The sequence below is a fragment of the Elgaria multicarinata genome, chromosome 21, assembly GCF_023053635.1.
Source record: "Elgaria multicarinata webbii isolate HBS135686 ecotype San Diego chromosome 21, rElgMul1.1.pri, whole genome shotgun sequence".
NCBI lineage: Eukaryota > Metazoa > Chordata > Lepidosauria > Squamata > Anguidae > Elgaria > Elgaria multicarinata.
In genome coordinates, this window is record NC_086191.1 from 5,336,057 (window position 1) to 5,357,874 (window position 21,818).

Below are 21,818 nucleotides of genomic sequence, written 5' to 3' on the forward strand. Positions count from 1 at the left end.
AGTTCTCAAAACTGTGAATTTGTGTCTGCAGAGATCACAACTCCGTTGTGCCTTTGCAAATCTATGTACACAAAATCAACCCTTTACCTCTTAAGTGCTAAGTTTCGAAAAATACAATGGATAGAGTGCACTTTTGGGAGGGGGGGAAGTCACATGATCCAAAGGGCGAAGCGGGTAAGAAATAAATATATGATGATGATGATTAAATTGAGTCTTTCTGAGTAGTGATTTAAATCGCGATTTAAATCATGATTTAAATCAAATTGATTTAAATCAAATCCACCCTGTTTCCTTTGATTCCATCTAAACCTCCATTCCGGGTTTGTGCTCCCCTCTCCTTAAAAGGCACACATATATTTATTCTCCGTGCACTTTTGGGCTGAGCGTGCCAGAGCAATCTATTCTTTGGCCTGCAGGGCACTCTCCTTTGCAAGGATGTGTCAAGAGAGTCTGGCATTTCCAGCGCAAAGTGTATATTATTCTTCCTCCTTCAGCCGAAAGGCCGACAATACCCAGGCTCCGCTTGGAGCAATCTAAAGCAGATGTTGCACCGAGAGGTCATCGTGTACTTTTCTCTGGTCTTTCTCCTTCCAGAAATGGCATCAGATGTTCCTTCCTTGGGTGCCACTTCGGGGACGTCTGGGCCGGGGGCACATTCAGGAGGAAGCGTCGTCCAGAGAACGAACAAGCGGAGATCCTCAGGGTAAGGTGGCCCTCTGGTGACTTGGCATGAGGGTGTTTTAAAACAGCCTTTCTTGGCCTGGCGCCCTCTGGGTGTGTGGGACTACAACTCCCAGTATCCCCCCAGCCAGACATGCTGGGAGAGGTAAGCTGGGTCAGGTATCCCAGTCAACCTTGCATCTCTATTTCAACATTTGAGGAGCTCTCAGAGGTTGGAGGAGGTGTTTGTCCGAGCCCGGCCAGGCGTCAAGCTTTCTCAGGGTAAGCTTTGACGGAAATGAGAATGATGCAGCTGCGATAACTGTGGTTGTTCTTGTTTCTTAGGCTTGATTTTGATGACGACGCTGAAGTGGACAGTAAATTTCTCAGGTGAGCCGAACTTCTATTGGCAAGAAGGTGGGGGAAAGGCGGATTTCAGGACTAGGGCTGAGCTGAACTGGAGTAAGGGCCTGCTCCGCGAAAATGTTCATTTAAAAAGGGGGGAGCTTTGGGGGGGGATTGTTGTGCAAAGGGTGAGAAATGATGTAAGTTTTATTTATTTAATTTATTTATCATATTTATACCCCGCTCCTCAGCCAAAAAAGGCTCTCAGAGGGGCTTACACTTAGCAAAAAAGACAGTCCCTGCCCTCAGGCTTACATTCTAATAAAGACATGACACACAAGGAGCAGGAGTTCAGGAGGGAGGGAGGGGGGGAGGAGAGAGAGAGAGAGAGAGAGTCCAACAGGAGCAGGCCATGATGTTTCTTCTGCCTGCTCCTGTCCCCTCGCTCTTTCTTCTTCCCCACAGGGCCAAGATGACAGTTTGCCCCGTGGGGGTGGGGGAAGAGTCCAACAGGAGCAGGCCATGATGTTTCTTCTGCCTGCTCCTGTCCCCTCGCTCTTTCTTCTTCCCCACAGGGCCAAGATGACAGTTTGCCCCGTGGGGGTGGGGGAAGAGTCCAACAGGAGCAGGCCATGATGTTTCTTCTGCCTGCTCCTGTCCCCTCGCTCTTTCTTCTTCCCCACAGGGCCAAGATGACAGTTTGCCCTGTGGGGGTGGGGGAAGAGTCCAACAGGAGCAGGCCATGATGTTTCTTCTGGAAAGTTCTTGGAATGATCCCTGATTGGCTAGGATTGCCCATGTGGCCAGCACAGGAAACACTGTCCTTACTGTAATATGCTTCGTCTTGCCCTTGGTGATACCAGCACATGCCTAAGTCTGGCAGGCTACGTAGCGTTGCAACACAGTCACCTCTGGTATGTGGTCCCTGATTGGCTATCACACTGAAAGAGCCACAGTTAACATGGCCCTTCCGAGTAATCCCTTCATGCAACAGTGTGGTCGCTGGCAGCAGAAATGCACATCTCCGGAATCTGGAATGCTGATCATCTCCTCTGATCTTTCACGGAGGGCAATGTTTTTTGCACATTCGTTCTGTATCTTTCCCCTTCAGCACACGTTCCCCGTCTTTTGCACTGGGTGACCCCACCTTTGGGGGGGTCTGCAAATCTGCAAATTTCAGATTGGACTATGGGGCCGGTCTCTTCTTTCTTAGGCTTGTGCTGATAAAACGGAAACGGAGGGAAGGGAACGGTGGGTTTTATTTAAAAATCTGGTAGTAAATCCAGACACTGCGATGGTGAAATAATCCTCTGTCTAAGTCATAGATTCTAAGGGGAAAGATAGTTTCCGGGCCCTTCCTTACAGGAAACTGTGGCTTTCTATGTATTTGTATCTGCTTTCATCCTTTCCGTCTTTGTTTACATTTAATGATGGAAACGGTTACAAAGTGTCCTCTTCCCCCCCCCCCATATCTCTCTCTTTCTCTCCCCCTCCTCCATTCTTTTCTTAGATGTGATGACGACCAGCTTCCAAATGACAAAGAGAGGTTTGCGAGGTAAGAATTTCTTCCCACTGAGAACATGGTACCATTCATGTGCAAACTTCAAGTGGCATTCATTCATGACCCGGTCTAATTTTAGCATGGTTGACCCAGATCTCCCTCTGCCCCCTCTCCCCCCCCCCCACCCCCGTGCCTTTGAAACAGCAACGCAAAAGGCTTTATCTAATGAACTTGGGGGCTACGGTATTTGTGGGGTCGATTGTATGTTGAATTAATTCGAATGATGTGTGCGCCTTTAAAATATCTATCTATGTGCTAGTTGCTTTCCGTATAGCAAAACTCTCAAAAGAGGCTTGCCGGGGAAAACGAGAGAAAGCAGGCATCAGATGGGAAACTGAGGCGGAGATAAAGAGTGGGGCGGAGGGAGGGAAAGGTAGGTATGTGAGGGGAAACTGAGGCACCGGTCGGAAAACAGAGGCAGAAATCAAGTGTGTTCTCCTTGGACTTGCCCTGCGTTCCCAAACGTTGGACTTGTTCATGTCCTGTTGCCATCACGCCTATCCGGGCAGGATGCTTTGCTCATGCACCTGCCCAACAGCGGCGTCCCTCCTTTTTGATCTCTTACCTGCCTTGAAAGCGATTGTGCCAACTTCTTCGTTTGTGCAGAGACGGGCGCCTGTGTTTGCTCGCAGGCGCCGTTGCTTGGAACGTCCGTCGACATCTGGCAGCCCTGGGGAGCGTGGCAAGCAGGTCCACCTTCCCGGAACGCTTGCAAGTCTGCAAGGAGTTTGGTTTGAAAAGAGGTTGTTTCACAGTTCGAAGGTCGCAATTGGCCTTTAACGAAAGACAAGCGCAATGGACCGCTGTTGCCTTTGGAGTCTGTCGGAAGGAGGAAATCTCTCCTCCTCGCCCAGTTCCTCACTATCTCTTTAATTGATGGGGTGTGGGGGATATGCGCCACCTTATAGTAGGGGTAGGAACCCATCAGCTCAGGGGCATTATCCGGCCCTCAGAAGTTCAGTCTCTGCTTTGCAGAACCTAACCCAATGATGTGAACCACCCTAGAGACTGTCGTGTTTCTCAGAAAACTCCTGCTTTTGATGGGAGGCAAATGATGAGGCTTGCTAAGTAATCTACAAAGCTTTTATTAAGCAACAAACGTCTCTTCTGCCTGAAGAGACTCTTAACTTCTTGGAAACGTCTCCCTAGGCAAAACTATGCAAACTAAGCAAGACAATTGTCCGCTCAAGAAGAATAGGAAGCCACTCCCGTAACTTCAGAGAGCCTGGTACGGAGGCTGGTTCTGGCGTAATCGAACTGACTTTCTCACGCCTTCCTTCCGTCCCGTGTGTTTGAGCTTCCGGCGGACCTTAGCATCAGCTAGCTTCTCGGGACGCTCACCTCCAGAAGAAACCTCACTTCCCACTGAGTGTGGAGGACTTGGCCTTGAGGAGTTAAGCTCTGGAGAGGTGCCTTTGCACATGGTAGGGGGTGTTGGGCATTGGGAAACGGGTTCTGGGGCCTTGGCTGAAATGAAGCCACCATTGTGCCACATTCTCATTCTTCCTTCACCATGATGCTCATCCTGTCTGTCCCACTTTCTTCTGACCATCCGTCGCCCTCTCTGCCCACCCCCCTTATCCATCGCTGTTTTCTCCCTCCTCAAGCCCCTGTCGCATCTCTCTCGTGCAGTTTGTAAGTCCCTCTGGGCAAGGACCCCGTTCCGTTTATATATTTTACCCCGCTCTTCAGCCAAATAAAGGTTTACAAAGATTGATAATAAGACCGTCCCTGCCCTCAGCTGTGTAATCTAAAAGACGCAAAGCGAAAGGAGAGGGGATCCGGAGGGAGGAGGAAAACAGCAAAACTCAGGCACCAGTTCTTAGATAACAGTTCAAAAGCGCAAGCAAAGTCACGTGTCTCTCCTTTCGCTTCTTTATGAGAGAGCAACACAGATCAGTTGGGTTTCCTGCTACTTCCCCCCCTCTCCCCCCTTTTTCTTTCCCATTAGTTTAAACCCCTCCCCTCCCCCCCCATTTTTAGCTTAGCTCACCGATTTTATTTCTAGGTCTGATGATGAACAGAGTTCAGCGGATAAGGAAAGACTGGCCAGGTAGGAGAACAGAGTTGTGGTTTTTTTTTTTAAGCATGGCAAAGCGGAGTTCGTTCACCACTTCCTCCTTCTCTTCTACCGCCCACCCGCCTCCTCCTTAATAGTCCCTCTTTCCTCCCTGTTTCCCTCCTGAACCAAGGACTTGAAGCCGGACCGAGGCTCCCGGGAGTTAACGACTCGGTCCGTGGCTTGACGGCTGCCGTGGCCAGAGGCCTTGAAGAAGCGGGGTGAACGAAGACAGGGGAGAAAGTTTTAGGTGCTGGTCTGGAATGGAGGGGGGGGGCAGTAAGAGAAGACGGAGGGGTGTGTGGAGATGCCGCCCCCCCCTCCCATTTCAAGCCACGCATGTGAGCGCCTCCATTTCTGACCAACTCACAGATTTGGCGTGCCGAGTTTCTATCCGCGTAAAGAAACGGAGTGAGCTTTTGCGGGAGGGTCTGCAACTGCCGGACCCCCCGCGGAGATCCAGCTGCCCAAACGGTGCCAAACCCTTTCCAACCCCCAGGCTAAAAGTAGGTGTGGACAAGCCACTTCTGTGGGCCTGGGGGACGACGCCTCGGCACTCAGGGTGGTTTTGTGGGGCTCTGGATCACCCCTTCCTCCTCCTCCCTTGCCGGGGCAGTCCTCTTTCAGAACCGGTCGGTACCCGTGTGCCAGATGCACGCGCCAAAGACCCTTACCTCTTTGCTTCAAGAGGCCCAGGAGGCAAAGAGAAAGTTTGGCCTGTGTTAAGAACGATGCCGTGGCGTCTACAGCGAATGCGTCTTAAAATTATTTTTGTCTTCTCCTTTTTTCGGCAACCCAATCTTGCCTGCGTTCCAAAACCTGGCATCTAACATTGCTGGGAGCGAGCCCCCCCCCCCCGACCGCCCACGTCTCCTTGGAACACAGGAATGTGATTATTATTTTTATTTAAGGCACGGGGTTGTCTCAAGCGACATAAGATTTTGGGGTCCTCCCTGGGAGAAGTGATGGAGGGGGAGGAGGCCTGGTGGAACCTGTAGTGTTTCCGACAGGTTTTCTTCCACGTGCTCGGTCGCTTCTCGCGTTTGTGAGGCCACGCGACGATGGTCCTGGACCTCTCCTGATTCACTTAAGGCCACTGAGCAGTTCCATTATTCTGGGTTGCACCTGTATGAAGCGGTGCGATTCCTCCCATTCTCCCTGAGAATGTCCACCTGAGAACACCCCGAGGGGAACAGGTGAGCTAGAATTCTACAGCTTGGCCCTTGCTCAGATGGGACACAGAGATACATTGGAGGAATTGTTTTGCTCCCCTCCCAGTTCGCTTGAGAGCTTTAGACAGAAGATTGTAGCTCTACAGATCCACAAAAGAAGCAGTAAAGATGGATAATTTTAAAGCTTTTTTTAAAAAACAAATTAAGACACACCAATGTGTGCTTTTCCTTCTTCACTTCATCATCCATCCGGTCCCATCTCCCATTCCATGCTTGGACACATCCCGGAATCTCTTAACCTGTTTGTTTTTTCCTCATAGGAAACCCAGCACAACCTCTTTGTTTTGGGGGGGGGGTCATAATATTGGGCTGTAACCATTGCCTTTTAAGGGTGCTATATCCCGTCCTCGTGACATGCAGGGCCTTGCAAGTCAAATCCAACGCCCCGTTCGGTATAAGGGTCAAAAAGAGCCCTTGCTGTCAAAGGGCATGTCTACACTTGGCACTTAAAACTGGTTTGGAAATGGTTTGGGTGTCTCGGCTGTCTTATTATTTTTCTGCGAAGGTTGCTGAATATGCTTGACTAGGAAACTCGTCTGGCTGTGCTCCCCAGAACTCATGAGAAAGGAGCCATGACATGAACAGGTTGAAAGAGGTCGACTAGGCACGTGCAGAGATGTGTTTGCCGCCCCTGCCCCCCCCCCCCGGCAAGTGGCATCTGGAGATAGGCTGCCTCTGAACCTGGAGGGTCCATTTCGCCATCACGGTCGATAGCCCTTGGCCTGTCCAGAATCACAGAGTAGTGGGGTTGGAAGGGGCCTCTAAGGCCATCAAGTCCAACCCCCTGCAGGAATCCCCCTTCAAGCATCCCTGACAGATGGCTGTCCAAATCTATGAGCTTCTCAAAGGCTGCCCGCTCTCAGAGGCTTAAAGCTGGGCTTAGGCGGACCGTCGTTCGAGTCCGGCAAAGCAGCTCGTCCGTTCTTAAACGCCTGACTGATCATCCTCTTTTGCTCCTGTCCCCGTTGCATGCCCGGCATGAGTCTTCTTTGAGCCCTAACAACGATTCCAGGCCCCGTGTCTGCTCTCCCCTCCCTCCCTCCTTCCGCCTCCCCCCACTCCCCCGTCTTGCCACGGTGTGCCGGGCGGGCCACCCGCGCCTGTCCCGGCTCGCTCCTGAAACCCGCCCCTCCCTTCTCTTTCGCCCCCCCCCCAGGGAGAACCACAGCGAGATCGAGCGGCGGCGGCGGAACAAGATGACGGCCTACATCACGGAGCTCTCCGACATGGTGCCCACCTGCAGCGCCCTGGCCCGCAAGCCGGACAAGCTCACCATCTTGCGCATGGCCGTCTCGCACATGAAGTCCCTCCGGGGCACCGGCAACACTTCCACGGACGGGACCTACAAGCCGTCCTTCCTCACCGACCAGGTCTGCCTCTGTCTCCGCGGCTTACGGAGGGGGCGGAGGGGGGAAACGGCAGCCCGAGAGTGCTGTCGGTCCGTGATGCAGGCGCGTCGAGCCTGTTTCGGCCAACAAGGGACCCTAAGGGGTTGGTGAACGACACCCAGTACCGATAATCAACGGCGTTTGGCTCGCGTGAAGCAGTTCGCTAAAGAGTTCGTGTTAAGAGACCTAACCGTATGATACTGCCTCTGCATCACAGTCAAAGTGAAGTAAGGGAAATAAACACGCACAGAATGCAGTTCGAATGGCCAGCCCTCGAGCAATAGAACGAGTCCTTCCTCTCGCTGGGGTTCCATTGAGCAGGGGGTTGGATTCGATGGCCTTATCGGCCCCTTCCAACTCTGTTCTTCCAGATGGCTGTCCAGCTGCCTCTTGAATGCCTCCAGTGTGGGAGAGCCCACCACCTTCTTAGGTCATAGGGTCCATTGTCATACTGCTCTAACAGCCAGGAAGTTTTTTCTGATGTTTTGTCATACTGCTCTAACAGTCAGGAAGTTTTTCCTGATGTCCAGCCGGAATCTGGCTTCCTGTCACTTGAGCCCATTATTCCATGTCCTGCATTCTGGGAGGATCGAGAAGAGATCCTGGCTATCCCCTGTGTGACAACCTTTCAAGGACTCGAAGAGTGCTCTCATGTCTCTCCTCAATCTTCTCATCTCCAGGCTAAACATGCCCAGTTCTTTCAGTCTCTCCTCATAGGGCTTTGTTCCCGACAAGGGAGTGAGCAGAGCAAATACTACTCAGCAATACTACAAATGAGAAAGATCTTGGAATTGTTGTAGATCACAAGCTGAATATGAGCCAACAGTGCGATATGGCTGCAAGAAAGGCAAATGCTATTTTGGGCTGCATTAATAGAAGTATAGCTTCCAATTCACGTGAGGTCCTGGTTCCTCTCTATTCGGCCCTGGTTAGGCCTCATCTAGAGTATTGTGTCCAGCTCTGGGCTCCACAATTCAAGAAGGACGCAGACAAGCTGGAGCGTGTTCAGAGGAGGGCAACCAGGATGATCAGGGGTCTGGAAACAAAGCCCTATGAGGAGAGACTGAAAGAACTGGGCATGTTTAGCCTGGAGAAGAGAAGATGGAGGGGAGACATGATAGCACTCTTCAAATACTTAAAAGATTGTTACACAGAGGAGGGCCAGGATGTCTTCTTGATCCTCCCAGAGTGCAGGGCCGGGTTCTAGTCCCGAAGCGTGTTCAGAGGAGGGCAACCAGGATGATCACGGGTCTGGAAACAATGCTCTATGAAGAGAGACTGAAAGAACTGGGCAAGTTTAGCCTGGAGAAGAGAAGATTGAGGGGAGACATGAGAGCACTCTTCAAATACTTAAAAGGTTGTCCCACAGAGGAGGGCCAGCATCTCTTCTCGATCCTCCCAGAGCGCAGGACACGGAATAACGGGCTCAAGTTACAGGAAGCCAGATTCCGGCTGGACATCAGGAAAAACGTCCTGACTGTTAGAGCAGTACGACAATGGAACCAGTTACCTAGGGAGGTGGTGGGCTCTCCCACGCTAGAGGCCTTCAAGAGGCATCTGGACAACCATCTGTCAGGGATGCTTTAGGGCGGATTCCTGCATTGAGCAGGGGGTTGGACTCGATGGCCTTGTAGGCCCCTTCCAACTCTGCTATTCTATGATTCTATGAAATATTTTACACTGGGGAAGCCTGAAGTCCCTTGCAGGCGCCGGAAGAATTGGTGGCAGCCGTTTCACAGCGCTCTCTGTCTGTGTCTCTCTCATCGTACAGGAGCTCAAGCACTTGATCCTGGAGGCGGCCGACGGGTTCCTCTTCATCGTGTCCTGCGAGACCGGCCGGGTGGTTTACGTTTCCGACTCGGTGACGCCTGTCCTGAACCAGCCCCAGTCGGAGTGGTTCGGCAGCACCCTCTACGACCAGGTGCACCACGACGACGTGGAGAAGCTGCGGGAACAGCTGTCGACGTCAGAGAATGCGCTCACGGGTAAGCTGCCCCGTCCCGCTTCGGTGCCTCTTCGCCTGCTGGGACGGAGGATGTTGACTTCCCCCCTTTTTCTCTCCCGTCATTTGGAAGAAGGGGAGCCTGCGAGCCCAGGGGCGTGGGGAGAAAGTAGAATCCCAGACGTTTAGAGCCGGAAGGGACCTCTAAAGGCCATCAAGTCCAACCCCCTGCTCAGTGGAAGACATTGTTCACTACATGTTAATTTGTCCTCTGTATAGGGACCCAGGAGAGAGATTCATAGAGTCAGAGAATAGCAGAGTTGGAAGGAGCCTCTAAGGCCATCGAGTCCAACCCCCTGCTCAGTGCAGGAATCCACCCTAAAGCATCCCTGACAGATGGCTGTCCTGCTGCCTCTTGAAGGCCTCTTGGGTGGGAGAGCCCACCACCTCCCTAGGTAATTGGTTCCATTGTCCTGCTGCTCTAACAGTCAGAAAGTTTTTTATGATGTTTTGTCGTACCGCTCCAACTGTCAGGAAGTTTTTCCTGATGTCCAGACAGACTCTGGCTTCCTGTCACTTGAGCCCATGATTCTGTGTCCTGAACTCTGGGAGGATCGAGAGAAGATCCTGGCCCTCCTCTGTGTGACAACCTATCAAGGACTTGAAGAGCCCGTGTGGTGTAGTGGCTAAAGTGTTGGACTGGGAGTTGGGAGATCCAGGTTCCAGTCTCCACTCAGCCATGAAAACCCACTGGGTGACTTTGGGCTGGTTGTGGACTCTCAGCCCAGCCTACCTCACAAGGTTGTTGTTGTTGTGAGGATATAAATGGAGAGGAGGAGGATTGTGTACGCCGCCTTGGGTTCCTTGGAGGAAAAAAGGCGGGATATAAATGCAATAATAAATAAATAAAAATAAAAACGACATGCCAATTCTTAAGAGTTAGAAATATTGGCACTTTCAACTCCATCCCATCCCCTAGCATTTACCTCCCCCCCTCCCGGTAGAAAATTTAACTGATGACGCCCCTATTTTCCAGCTTCCTTTCCCACATTTTCATACAAATTAGAAACTCGCCCCCAGCTCCATGGCAGACGTGCTCTCAGACAACCAAGAAAGTTGCCTTCCGCTGTGTCAGAGCCTGGGTCCACCTAGCCCATACTGTCAACATGCAGCAACCTCTCCAGGGTTTTAGTCCAGATCCGTACCTAACCTGACCTGGAGACGCCAGGGCTCGAACCTGAGACCGTCTGCATCCAAAGCAGGGGCTCCCCCACTGAGCTACGGACCAGGCCCTAAATCGGAGGGATCCTGGTACGCTTTCACGAGCAGGGATGACCTGACTGTTTTGATGCTGTTCCTCAGGCCGTATCCTTGATCTGAAGACGGGGACTGTGAAGAAGGAAGGCCAGCAATCCATGAGGATGTGCATGGGATCCCGGCGATCTTTCATCTGTCGGATGAGGTAAGGATGAGACAAACCGGTGGCCGGACTTCTAGGTCCCTGCTGCGGTTCCCGATTTGTTTATTTATTTATTTATTTATTTATTTAAGGGTTTTTTATGCCGCCATTCAGCCAAAAAAGGCTCTCACGGCGGCTTACAAAACTATTTCTTGACAGTCCCTGCCCACAGGCTTACAATCTAAAAGACATGACACAAAAGGAAAGGGGATTGGGAGGGAGGAGGAGGAGGGGGGAAAGGAAAGCAAATTCAGGCACTACAATCTTAGTTGGAAAGTTCAGCAGTTACAGTTGACAGCAGGAGGGAGGGGGCTCTCAGCTGGAGCTGGACCCAGGCACGACGGAGAGGTGCCTGGCTGCTGCTTCCTCCCTCACTAATGAAATCTACCCATTCCCATGCCTGCAACGGTCATCATGAAAGCATAATAAATCTCATACTGAAAGACTAAAGAGCATAAGAGCCCCTCTGAGTCAGACCACGGGTCCATCCAGTCCAGCACTCTGTTCACACAGTGGCCAAGCAGCTGTTGACCAGGGACCCTCAAGCAGCACATGGTGCAACAGCACCCTCCCACCCATGTTCCCCAGCAACTGCCTAATATAGGAGGTAGCACATAACCATCAGGACGAGTAGCCAGAGATAGCCTTCTTCAGGAATTTGTCAAAGCCCCTTTAAAAACAATCCAAAGTGGTGGCCATCGCCACGTCTTGTGGTCGTGAGTTCCCTAATTGAACTCTGCGCTGTGTGAAGCAGCAGTTTCTGCAGCCGAAACTCTCCCCACGGCCTGAGTTCGATCCCAGCGGAAGCTGGTTCTCAGGCAACCGGCTCAGGTCGACTCAGCCTTCCATCCTCCCGAGGTCGGTAAAATGAGTACCCAGTTAGCTGGGGGAAAGGGAATAACGGCCGGGGAAGGCAACGGCAAACCACCCCGCTATAAGGCCTGCCAAGAGAACGTCGGCGAAAGCTGGCGTCCCTCCAAGAGTCAGTCATGACTCAGTGCTTGCACGAGAGGTTCCTTTCCTTTCCTGTGTGAAGAAGTCCTTCCTTTTATCTGTCCTGAATCTCCCCCCATTCAGCTTCATGGGACGACCCCTTTGGGTTCTGGAATTACGAGGGTGGGGGGAAAATGTGTCCCTGTCCACATCCTCCACGCTCTGCATCATTTTGTCCACCTCTATCCTGTCTCCCCTCAGCCTCCTTTTCTCCAAGCTAAACCATCCCATCTGTTGCAACTTTCCCTCGTAGGGGAGACGTAGCATGGTTTGTTTGTGAGGATGGGTTAGAATATAAAGACATGTTCGCACAATGGCCAACCAGCTGCCCACAGGAATCCCACAAGCAGATTAGGAGTGCAACAGCACCCTCCTGCCCGTGTTCCCCAGCAACTGGTGTATGCAGGCACACTGCCCCTGATACTGGAGGTAGCATAGAGTCATCAGGGTTAATCGATTCAGGTACAACAAGGCAACTAAAGAGGACATGGTCTAAGTCCCGCCTGAAGACCTGCCCATCAGTGATCCAAAAGTCCGACTCAGTCTAAGGCAGATTTCTGTGTGCCTAACTGTGCCTGGAAAGGACAGGGAGACATTCTCCTGCCTCTCTTGTCATACTAGAACCTCACAGGGGTCACCCCCTGAAGCTGAATGGTGGGACATTCATGACAGATCAAAGGAAGTGCTTCTTCACCCAGTGCATAAGGGGAGCTTTGGAAACATAGAATCATAAGAGTTGGAAAGTTTCTCTAAGGCCGTCGAGTCCAACCCCCTGCTCAGTGCAGGAATCCACCCTAAAGCATCCCTGACAGATGGCTGTCCAGCTGCCTCTTGAGGGCCTGTAGTGTGGGAGAGCCCACCACCTCCTTAAGTCATGGGTTCCATTGTTGTACTGCTCCAACAGTCGGGACGTTTTTCCTGATGTTTTGTCATACCGCTCCAACAGTCGGGACGTTTTCCCCGATGTTTTGTCGTACCGCTCCAACAGTCGGGACATTTTTCCCGATGTTTTGTCGTACCGCTCCAACAGTCGGGACGTTTTCCCCGATGTTTTGTCGTACCGCTCCAACAGTCGGGACATTTTCCCCAATGTTTTGTCGTACCGCTCCAACAGTCGAGACGTTTTTCCCCAATGTTTTGTCGTACCGCTCCAACAGTCGGGACGTTTTTCCCCGATGTTTTGTCGAACCGCTCCAACAGTCGGGACGTTTTCCCCGATGTTTTGTCGAACCGCTCCAACAGTCGGGACGTTTTTCCTGATGTTTTGTCGAACCGCTCCAACAGTCGGGACGTTTTTCCTGATGTTTTGTCGAACCGCTCCAACAGTCGGGACGTTTTTCCTGATGTTTTGTCGAACCGCTCCAACAGTCGGGACGTTTTTCCTGCTGTCCAACCTTCCCCGACGCATGCACCCACCAGCTGCTGTTCGCACTTTAGTTTTTTTGTGGCCTGCGAAGCAGTGATGCCGGGTGCCCCGTCGGGATGGGGGATTTGCTTTTCTGGGAAGTTTCTCTGCCTGGTGTCAAGGAGGCCGTTCTGACGTTGCCACCAGGGGCCGGCCGAAATGCTGTTGGGAAGGCTTGTTCTATCAGTAGGAGACAGGGGAAAGACCTTCCTGAACTAAGTCTCCCCGGGTGCAAATGGAACGCTTGGGAAACCCCCACTCACCCACCTGGGTTCTTCTCTCTGCAGGTGCGGCAACACCGCCGTCGACCCTGTCTCCATGAACCGCCTCAGCTTCATGAGAAACAGGTGCAGGTAAAGTTGAGGGCATGAGCCGGGGGGGGGGGGGGGTCGCAAAGGGAAGCCGTGACCGGACTTTTAAAACCTGGAATGTTAAAATAATCCACCCAGGAGCACAATCTCACGCATGTTCAGACAGGGGGAAAAGCCCCAAATCCTACAACTCCCAGCATTCTCCAGCCATGCACAGGATACGCAGTATCTAAGAAGAGCGGATACCTCTCCTTAGGAGACTCGTCAACTTAAAAGTCTTTTAGCATTTAAGAAAGCTATTAAGACTGATCTCTTCCGGAAGGCCTACCCAGTGGAATTTTGGGATGCTTTTAGGATGTTTGAATTACGTATACTATGCTTTTAATCAATTTTATGTTTTTATATTTATTGTTGTTCACCGCCTCGATCCAAACGGAGAGGCGGGTAAGAAATAAAGTTATTATTATTATTATTGGGTGACCATACGAAAAGGAGGACAAGGCTCCTGTATCTTTAACAGTTGTCTTGGAAAGGGAATTTCAGCAAGTGCCATTTGTATATATGGGGAACCTGGTGAAATTCCCTCTTCATCACAACAGTTAAAGCTGCAGGAGCTATACTAGAGTGACCAGATTTTAAAAGAGGGCCGCTTTAACGGTTGTGATGAAGAGGGAATTTCACCAGGTTCCCCATATGTACAAATGACACCTGCTGAAATTCCCTTCTCAAGATAACTGTTAAAGATACAGGAGCCCTGTCCTCCTTTTCGTATGGTCACCCTTATTATTATTATTTTTATTATTAAGGTTTTGGCAGCACGGGAACTTAGCTCCGCCGTTCCCGAAAGCAGCTTTCAGGGAAAAGAATCCGGCCTGAAAAGGAACGGAGGAGGATTTGCTAAACGTTGCCCTGTTTTCCTCTGAGGCGGGCGTTCTAGCTCAGCCATGCTCACTGAGCCTAATAGTCTAATGCCTCCAGAGGACGCCAGGTTGGAGAAGGGTCCTCCAGCTCCTGGCCGTGTCCTCAGTGCAGCCACCGTGCAGGTGACAATGCTGGGGTTTTCGGAATGGAATCTGCTTCCCTGCCAAGGGGAGACAGAGGGCAGAGGAAGCTGCCAGAGGAGTCGCGGGTGGCCGGCGGTCGAGGTGACGGCCTGTAGAGGCAGCCCTTCCCCTGACCTGTAAATGCAGTCCCTTGAACCAGGAGGCGGGTGCTACTGGTGCCACTGTTGCAAAACCATTCCATCCACAGCTTTAGTCCATCCGGAAATAATAATAATAATAATAATAATAATAATAATAATAATAATAATAATAATAATAATAATAATAAAAAATTTATTTCTTACCCACCTCTCCATTCTGATCGAGGCAGGAAACAACAATGAACGATAAACTACATAATCCTCAATTAAAACATAATATACATTGTTAAAAACATTCTAAAAGCATCCTAAAATTCCACTGGCTAGGCCTGCCGGAAGAGATCACTCTTGATAGCTTTCTTGAATGCTAAAAGACTGTTAAGTTGATGAGTCTCCTCCAGCAGGCCATTCCACAGTCTGGGAGCAGCAGGAGAAAAGGTCCTCTGGGTAACCGTTGTTAATCTAGTTTTTTCTAGCTGACGTGGATTCTTCCCAGAGGACCTGAGTGTGCGGGGCGGATTGTGCGGGAGAAGGCGATCCCGCAGGTAGCCTGGACCCAAACCATGGAGGGCAGCCTTCCTCAACCTGAGGCGCTCCAGATGTGTTGGACTGCATCTCCCAGAATGCCCCAGCTGGCTGGGGCATTCTGGGAGTTGTAGTCCAACACATCTGGAGCGCCCCAGGTTGAGGAAGGCTGATGTAGGGCTTTAAAGGTGATAACCAACACTTTAGGCTTCACCCAGAAACTAATTGGCAGCCAGTGAAGAGAAAGGAGTTCCACGTAGAGGCCATCCCGTACCTACCAATTTTCATCAGCGATACAAGTTGCTGAGCTGATATTTTTCTTGATGCAGAATCTGGGGTCTTTTGCGACAAAGTTCTCCTTCGCTCTTTCTGTATATATTTTTTTTTAAAAAAAATTACATTTATATACTGCTATCATAGAATCTCTCAGTGGTTCACGACATTAAATTGCAATATTAAAACACCCGACTGCAATAAAGGAGCAGTAAAATGGAGGGGCCTAATTAGTTGATTAGGGACTAATTAGGGAAAGCGAACGAGTTTGCCTTCGGGAGGCATTTAAAAGGTTCCTCTTTTTCTGCCTCCCGAACGACATGAGGGAGGTTTTTTCGAATGGTGGGTGCCGCTACTAAGAAGGCTCTCTGTCTGGGCACTTTATTTATTTTATTTATATTTATTTATTACATTTATATACCACCCCATAGCCGAAGCTCTCTGGGCGGTTTACAAAAGTTAAAAACAGTAAACATTAAAAAGGTATACAAAATTGAAAACCATCAAAAACGTAAGAACAGCAGTATAAAAACAACATCTATTTTCAAAAAAACAGTTCTGGGGTCCGTTAAAAGACAGACTTAGCGTTGTTAAATGCTGTTAAATGCCTGGGAGAAGAGAAAAGTCTTGACCTGGCGCCTGAAAGATAACAGTGTTGGCGCCAGGCGAGCTTCATCTGGGAGATCATTCCACAGTCGGGGGGCCACCACGGAAAAGGCCCTCTCTCCCTTGTCGCCATCCTCCGAGCTTCCCTCGGAGTAGGCGCTTGGAGGAGGACCTTAGATGTTGAGTGCAGTGTACGGGGAGGTTCATGTCGGCATGCCGTCCGTTTCGGAATGACCAGCAAGACCACCTCTGCTGATCTTAAAGATCACCCGAGTGTGTATGAGGGAAAGCGATCTGCTAAGTATCCTGATCCAAGTTGTTCTCAGCGAAAACAGGCCCTAAAAACGGAATGATCTCAGTCTCTCTCTCTCTCTGTTTCCCCCAGGAACGGGTTGGGAGCTGTGAAAGATGGGGAACCTCATTTTGTCGTGGTCCATTGTACAGGCTACATCAAAGCCTGGCCGCCAGCAGGTAAAGAGCGTACAGGTGCCTCCTTCCGGAAGATTGAGAGTGGGAATGTTTAGAGGCGCATCCAGGTGGGATCCTGGCTTTTGGGGTTCAGGGATCCTGCTTAAATGCTCCTGATCCTTCACAGTTCAGAAGTGCTTCAGCTGCTGTGGTCTTTTCTTCGGCCCTCCTGTTTCTCCCCCCCTCCAAGCCCAGTGGGGTTGGTATTAATCCCGCCAGATTATCGGTTCGGATTTATAGCCGGGTTACAAAAGGTGAAGATGAAAAGAAAAGAAAAGGCTGGGATGGGCTGCCTTTCTCCACCCTTTTATTTTCCCCTGTTTCGCTCTCTCCTTCGTGGTTGACTTTCCTGGGGCCGGGGCCGGTTGCGGAGCGGAAATCGAAAACTCAGCCACTACGCAGAGAGGGGAGCAGGGAGAAATAAAAGGCCAGAGCAAGCCAGTCACTGGCCCCATTCAGAAGGCACTTTAAACCATGGCTTTAACCATGGTGGTTAAGCCAGAAAACCAGGCTGTGTTCAGAAGACACCTTAAACCATGGCTTTAACCATGGTGGTTAAGCCAGAAAGCAGGGCCGTGTTCAGAAGACACTTTAAACCATGTCTTAAATGGGGGCCATCACTGTGAAGGCCCTCTCTCTTATAGCCATCCCCCGAGCTTCCCTCAGACAAGGCACCCGGAAGAGGGCCTTGGATGTTGAGCGGTTCACGTCAGGCGAGGCGTTCCATCAGGTATGGTGGATCCCGAGCCAGGTAAAGCTTTATAGGTCAAAACCAGCACCTTGAATTGGTGACAGCCAGTGCAAGTGAACCAGAACCGGTCTTATACATTTGAGCCATCTTGTCCCCGTTACCGATCTGGCCGCCTCATTTTGCACGAGCTGCAGCTTCCGAACCGTCTTCAAAGGCAGCCCCACGAAGAGCGCATTGCAGTAATCTAACTTGGAGGTGACCAGAGCATAGACAACTGCAGCCGGGTTATCCCTGTCCAGATATAGGGGTGTAGCTGGGCCACCAGTCAAAGCTGGTCAAGGAGCTCCGAGCCACCGAGGCCACCTGAGCCTCAAGTGACAGCGATGGTTCTAGGACAGTGGTTCTCAACCTGTGGGTCGGGACCCCTTTGGGGGTCGAACGACCCTTTCACAGGGGTCGCCTAAGACCATCGGAAAACACATATCTCCGACGGTCTTAGGAACCGAGACATTTCATTTATTTGTAATTAGAAATAAATATTTCACAATATATAATTACATATTGTTTTTGTGATCACTATGCTTTAATTATGTTCAATTTGTAACAATGAAAATACATCCTGCATATCAGATATTTACATTACGATTCATAACAGTTGCAAAATTACAGTTATGAAGTAGCAACGAATTTTTTTTTATGGTTGGGGGTCACCACAACATGAGGAACTGTATTAAAGGGTCGCGGCATTAGGAAGGTTGAGAACCACTGTTCTTAGGAGAACCCCTAAGCTATGAACCTGCTCCTTCGGGGGGAGTGCAGCCCCCTCCAGAACAGCTTAAGCGCCCTCCGTGCGGTCAGCAGAACTACCCAGTAACAGCGTCTCAATCTTGTCTGGATTGAGCTTCAGTTTACTAGCCCTCATCCAGTCCATTGTCGCGGCCAGGCGCAACCTCAACGGTTGCCTTTAAAAGCCGCTAAAACCTGAAATACAACCAGCTCGGAAGAGCGTCGTTTGGGCTCTGAGTTCAACGCCTCCCTCTTGTGTCCCAGGGGTGTCGCTGCCGGATGACGACCCGGACACCGGCCAGGGAAGCAAATTTTGCCTCGTGGCCATTGGCAGGCTGCAGGTAAGTGAGCTGTGCGCTTCACCTTTGGAACAGCCGGGACACTGGGCAGCCACAAGCGCCCTGTGTAGCTTCGCTCAGGGGTCCTTAGGAGCACCCGGGAAGTAGGCCTGGAGTCATGATCCCCGTTTGCACTGGGGAAGGAGCGACCGAGGCTGGGAGACAAGCTGGAGCGTGTTCAGAGGAGGGCAACCAGGAAGATCAGGGGTCTGGAAACAAAGCCCTATGAAGAGAGGCTGAAAGAACTGGGCATGTTTAGCCTGGGGAAGAGAAGATTGAGGGGAGACATGAGAGCACTCTTCAAATACTTAAAAGGTTGTCACACAGAGGAGGGCCAGGATCTCTTCTTGATCCTCCCAGAGTGCAGGACACAGAATAACAGGCTCAAGTGACAGGAAGCCAGATTCCGGCTGAACATCAGGAAAAACTTCCTGACTGTTACAGCAGTGCGACAGTGGAATCAGTTGCCTGGTGAGGTTGTGGGCTCTCCCACACTAGAGGCCTTCAAGAGGCAGCTGGACAACCATCTGTCAGGGATGCTTTAGGGTGGATTCCTGCGTTGAGCAGGGGGTTGGACTCGATGGCCTTATAGGCCCCTTCCAACTCTGCTATTCTATGGTTCTATGATCAGGAAAAACCTCCTGACTGTTAGAGCAGTACGACAATGGAACCAGTTACCTAGGGAGGTCATGGGCTCTCCCACCCTAGAGGCCTTCAAGAGGCAGCTGGACAACCCTCTGTCAGGGATGCTTTAGGGTGGATTCCTGAGCAGGAGGTTGGACTCGATGGCCTTAGAGGCCCCTTCCAACTCTACTTTTCCACGGTTCTATGACCATTGTTCGCTAAAGGCCACTGGGTGAGATGGCAGACAGGTGATGTGGAACAGGGCGTTTTCCCAGTCCCTGCCCTTCCCAGCTCCTATTATTATTATTATTATTATTATTATTATTATTATTATTATTATTATTATTATTATTATTATTATATATTTCTTTGTATCCCACTTTTTGCCCAATACTAGGCCTCGAGTCAGTCTTACAAAGTTTAAAACATACATTGTAAAACCTAGGAGAAGAAATGGGGGAAAAAAGAAGGTTAAAATAAGTTCCTAGGCAAAACTGCCTGTAAAGGAGAGAGATTTGCAGAGAACGAAAAAGATGGGGAACGCCAGTTGGGGGTTCCTTCTGCCCTGTGTACGTGTGTGTGACTGCGGCCTGCCTCTGGGTATTTCTGCTCCCGTTAGCCCCCTTGCTTTAGCTGTCAGCAAACGTCAGGGCTAAGAGGAAAGGAAAGGAACCTCTCGTGCAGGCACTGAGTCATTACTGACTCTTGGAGGGACGCCAGCTTTCGCTGACGTTTTCTTGGCAGGCCTTATAGCGGGGTGGTTTGCCGTTGCCTTCCCCGGCCGTGATTCCCTTTCCCCCAGCTAACTGGGTCCTCATTTTACCGACCTCGGGAGGATGGAAGGCTGAGTCGACCCGAGCCGGCTGCCTGAAACCAGCTTCCGCTGGGATCGAACTCAGGCCGTGGGGAGAGTTTCGGCTGCAGAAACTGCTGCTTTACCACTCTGTGCCACACGAGGCTACCTCAGGGCTAAGAACAACGTCAAAAAACAACAACAGGAGAGACGCTCTTCTTCTCAGTTGCCTGACAAGGCTTCAATGAGCCCCGACACGTTTCGGAAAGACACGTCCTTCGTTCGGGGTCAGCCGTCTTCCTGTACGTGTGTTTTGAAAAGTCTTCCTGATAACTCCCTCTGTTCCGCGCTGCTTGAGTCAATACACGGAGAAAGAGCGGCGTCCCCTGCGGAGCGGAAATGCCTTTCCGGAACGCGTCGGGCTCGTTAAAGCCGTTTCAGGCCCTCGAGAACACCCACCTCTCGTGCTCTTTGACATAATTTGCGCCTTTCGCTCGTTGGGTGGAGTTTTTTTTAAGGGTAGGAGCGGCGTTCTCCGACCTGGTGCCCTCTCGACGCTTTGAAGGACAACTCCCAGGATTCCCGACCATTCTCCCTGCTGGCTGAGGCTGATGGGCGTTGTGGTCCAAACCATGTGGCGGGCACCCGATTGAGGGAGGCTGCTTAGGGAAGTAGGAGGCCCTCTCTAACCTATAGAACCGTCAAACCCAACAGGTAGACACTTTTCAGGTTTTCAGGCACAGAAAAGATATTTCCCATCACCGGGTCCCTTTTCTTAGCAGGACTGACTCTGGGACCTTCTGCATGTGGTGCAGGAGCTCCGCCACCAAAGCTGCCGTCTCTTCCTAAGGGGACCGTTGCCTCCCCCAGCTTCTTTCTTTTTTTCTTTTAGGGGAAGGGGCCCCATCGCTTTTGCCTCTCCCTAACGCGCTGGCATTTCCCCACCCTGCAGGTCACGAGCTCGCCCAGCTGTGCAGACATGAACACCTTGTGCCAGCCGACCGAGTTCATCTCCCGCCACAACACCGAGGGCATCTTCACTTTCGTGGACCACCGCTGCGTGGCTACGGTCGGCTACCAGCCGCAGGTAGGGGAAGCCGGAGCCTGCCGGCCAAAAAGCGACTGCTTCCTTGTTTCTCCCTCGCTTCCTTTTAACTTCCTGGGGTAGCTCCTTGACACTTCTCACAGCCGCCGAGGCCAGCAGCCATTGAGGGAAACAGCAGGACGCGTGTATGCAAAAACGAGACTATCAGGGTTCCTTCTATGTTTTATGCTCCTTGAGCAGCTATTTAAGGGTCTCCTGCCTCCCCAAGAGTCCCCATTTTCCCAAGTTGAAAAACAAAAGCTCTTTTACCCTAGCTGCACTTAGGCTCTTCCAGCTGCTTCTTTCTCATGCTCTCATCTTTTTCTGCTCTCTCTCTCTCTCTCTCTGACTGACTGGCTGGCTCTCGCCTCTCTTTTGATACCCTCTTCCCCCTAAACAGAAAGTACTGTTTCAACCTCGATAACTGGGAAACGAATCTCCATCTCTCAGGGATGCCCCCTCCCAACAACCCCACCCCAGGCCTCTAAGGCCTGACTTCATTACCTAGCCTCTGTAGGCCTCAAACCTTCACAGAGACGAACGAAAACAGACGCGCCCCGTCTAATTCAGGGCGCGGGATCCCCAGTTCTCCTTGCTGCAGAGTTTGGATCGTTTGGGCACAGAATAAAATAAACAAATTCGCTCTGTAAGCGCGCAGACTTGACTTTTAAGTATTGAGCTCCAACTTCCGTCTCCTGCTGTTTTTTGCAACCCCTCCTCCCTCGCCATCCCCGTTCCTCTCCCTGTCATGCCTTTTAGATCGCCATCCTGCGGGCACGAACGGTCGTATTTTTTAAAACTTACCTTTTTGTCCAAAGGACAGGATGGAAGGTGTTGTAAATGTATAATATAAATAGTACAGTATTGGACAAGGTGCCAGAACCCTCGTGCGTATCAGAGAGGGGAAGGGAGAGGCTCCCGCTTACGCTGAGCCACTCAACCAACTGGAAGTTGGACGGATCCGTGGCATGTCAGGGGCTGCCACTCACTCAAACCCAGTTTTATTTTGTGCCTGTCTCCCGTGTTAGGATCTCTTGGGAAAGGATATCGTGGAGTTCTGCCACCCTGAAGACCACCAGCTGTTGAGGGACAGCTTCCAGCAGGTAACCCACCCACCCCGTTTGATCAACC

General features: G+C 51.1%; 1 protein-coding gene across 2 annotated transcripts in view; it reads left to right on the forward strand.

Moving 5' to 3' along the window:
• ARNT (aryl hydrocarbon receptor nuclear translocator) overlaps positions 1–21,818 on the forward strand; it is a 50,602-nt gene that overhangs the window by 10,772 nt on the left and 18,012 nt on the right. The window contains exons 2-13 of one of the 2 annotated variants that reach the window (XM_063146079.1): positions 595–703; positions 1,006–1,050; positions 2,516–2,560; positions 4,575–4,619; positions 7,014–7,227; positions 9,017–9,230; positions 10,550–10,649; positions 13,332–13,397; positions 16,289–16,374; positions 18,113–18,189; positions 20,556–20,690; positions 21,716–21,790. In XM_063146079.1, the coding sequence (XP_063002149.1) occupies positions 595–703; positions 1,006–1,050; positions 2,516–2,560; positions 4,575–4,619; positions 7,014–7,227; positions 9,017–9,230; positions 10,550–10,649; positions 13,332–13,397; positions 16,289–16,374; positions 18,113–18,189; positions 20,556–20,690; positions 21,716–21,790 (1,211 nt within the window). The remainder of the gene's footprint in view (positions 1–594; positions 704–1,005; positions 1,051–2,515; positions 2,561–4,574; positions 4,620–7,013; positions 7,228–9,016; positions 9,231–10,549; positions 10,650–13,331; positions 13,398–16,288; positions 16,375–18,112; positions 18,190–20,555; positions 20,691–21,715; positions 21,791–21,818) is intronic. The other variant, XM_063146080.1, reaches the window with a different exon arrangement.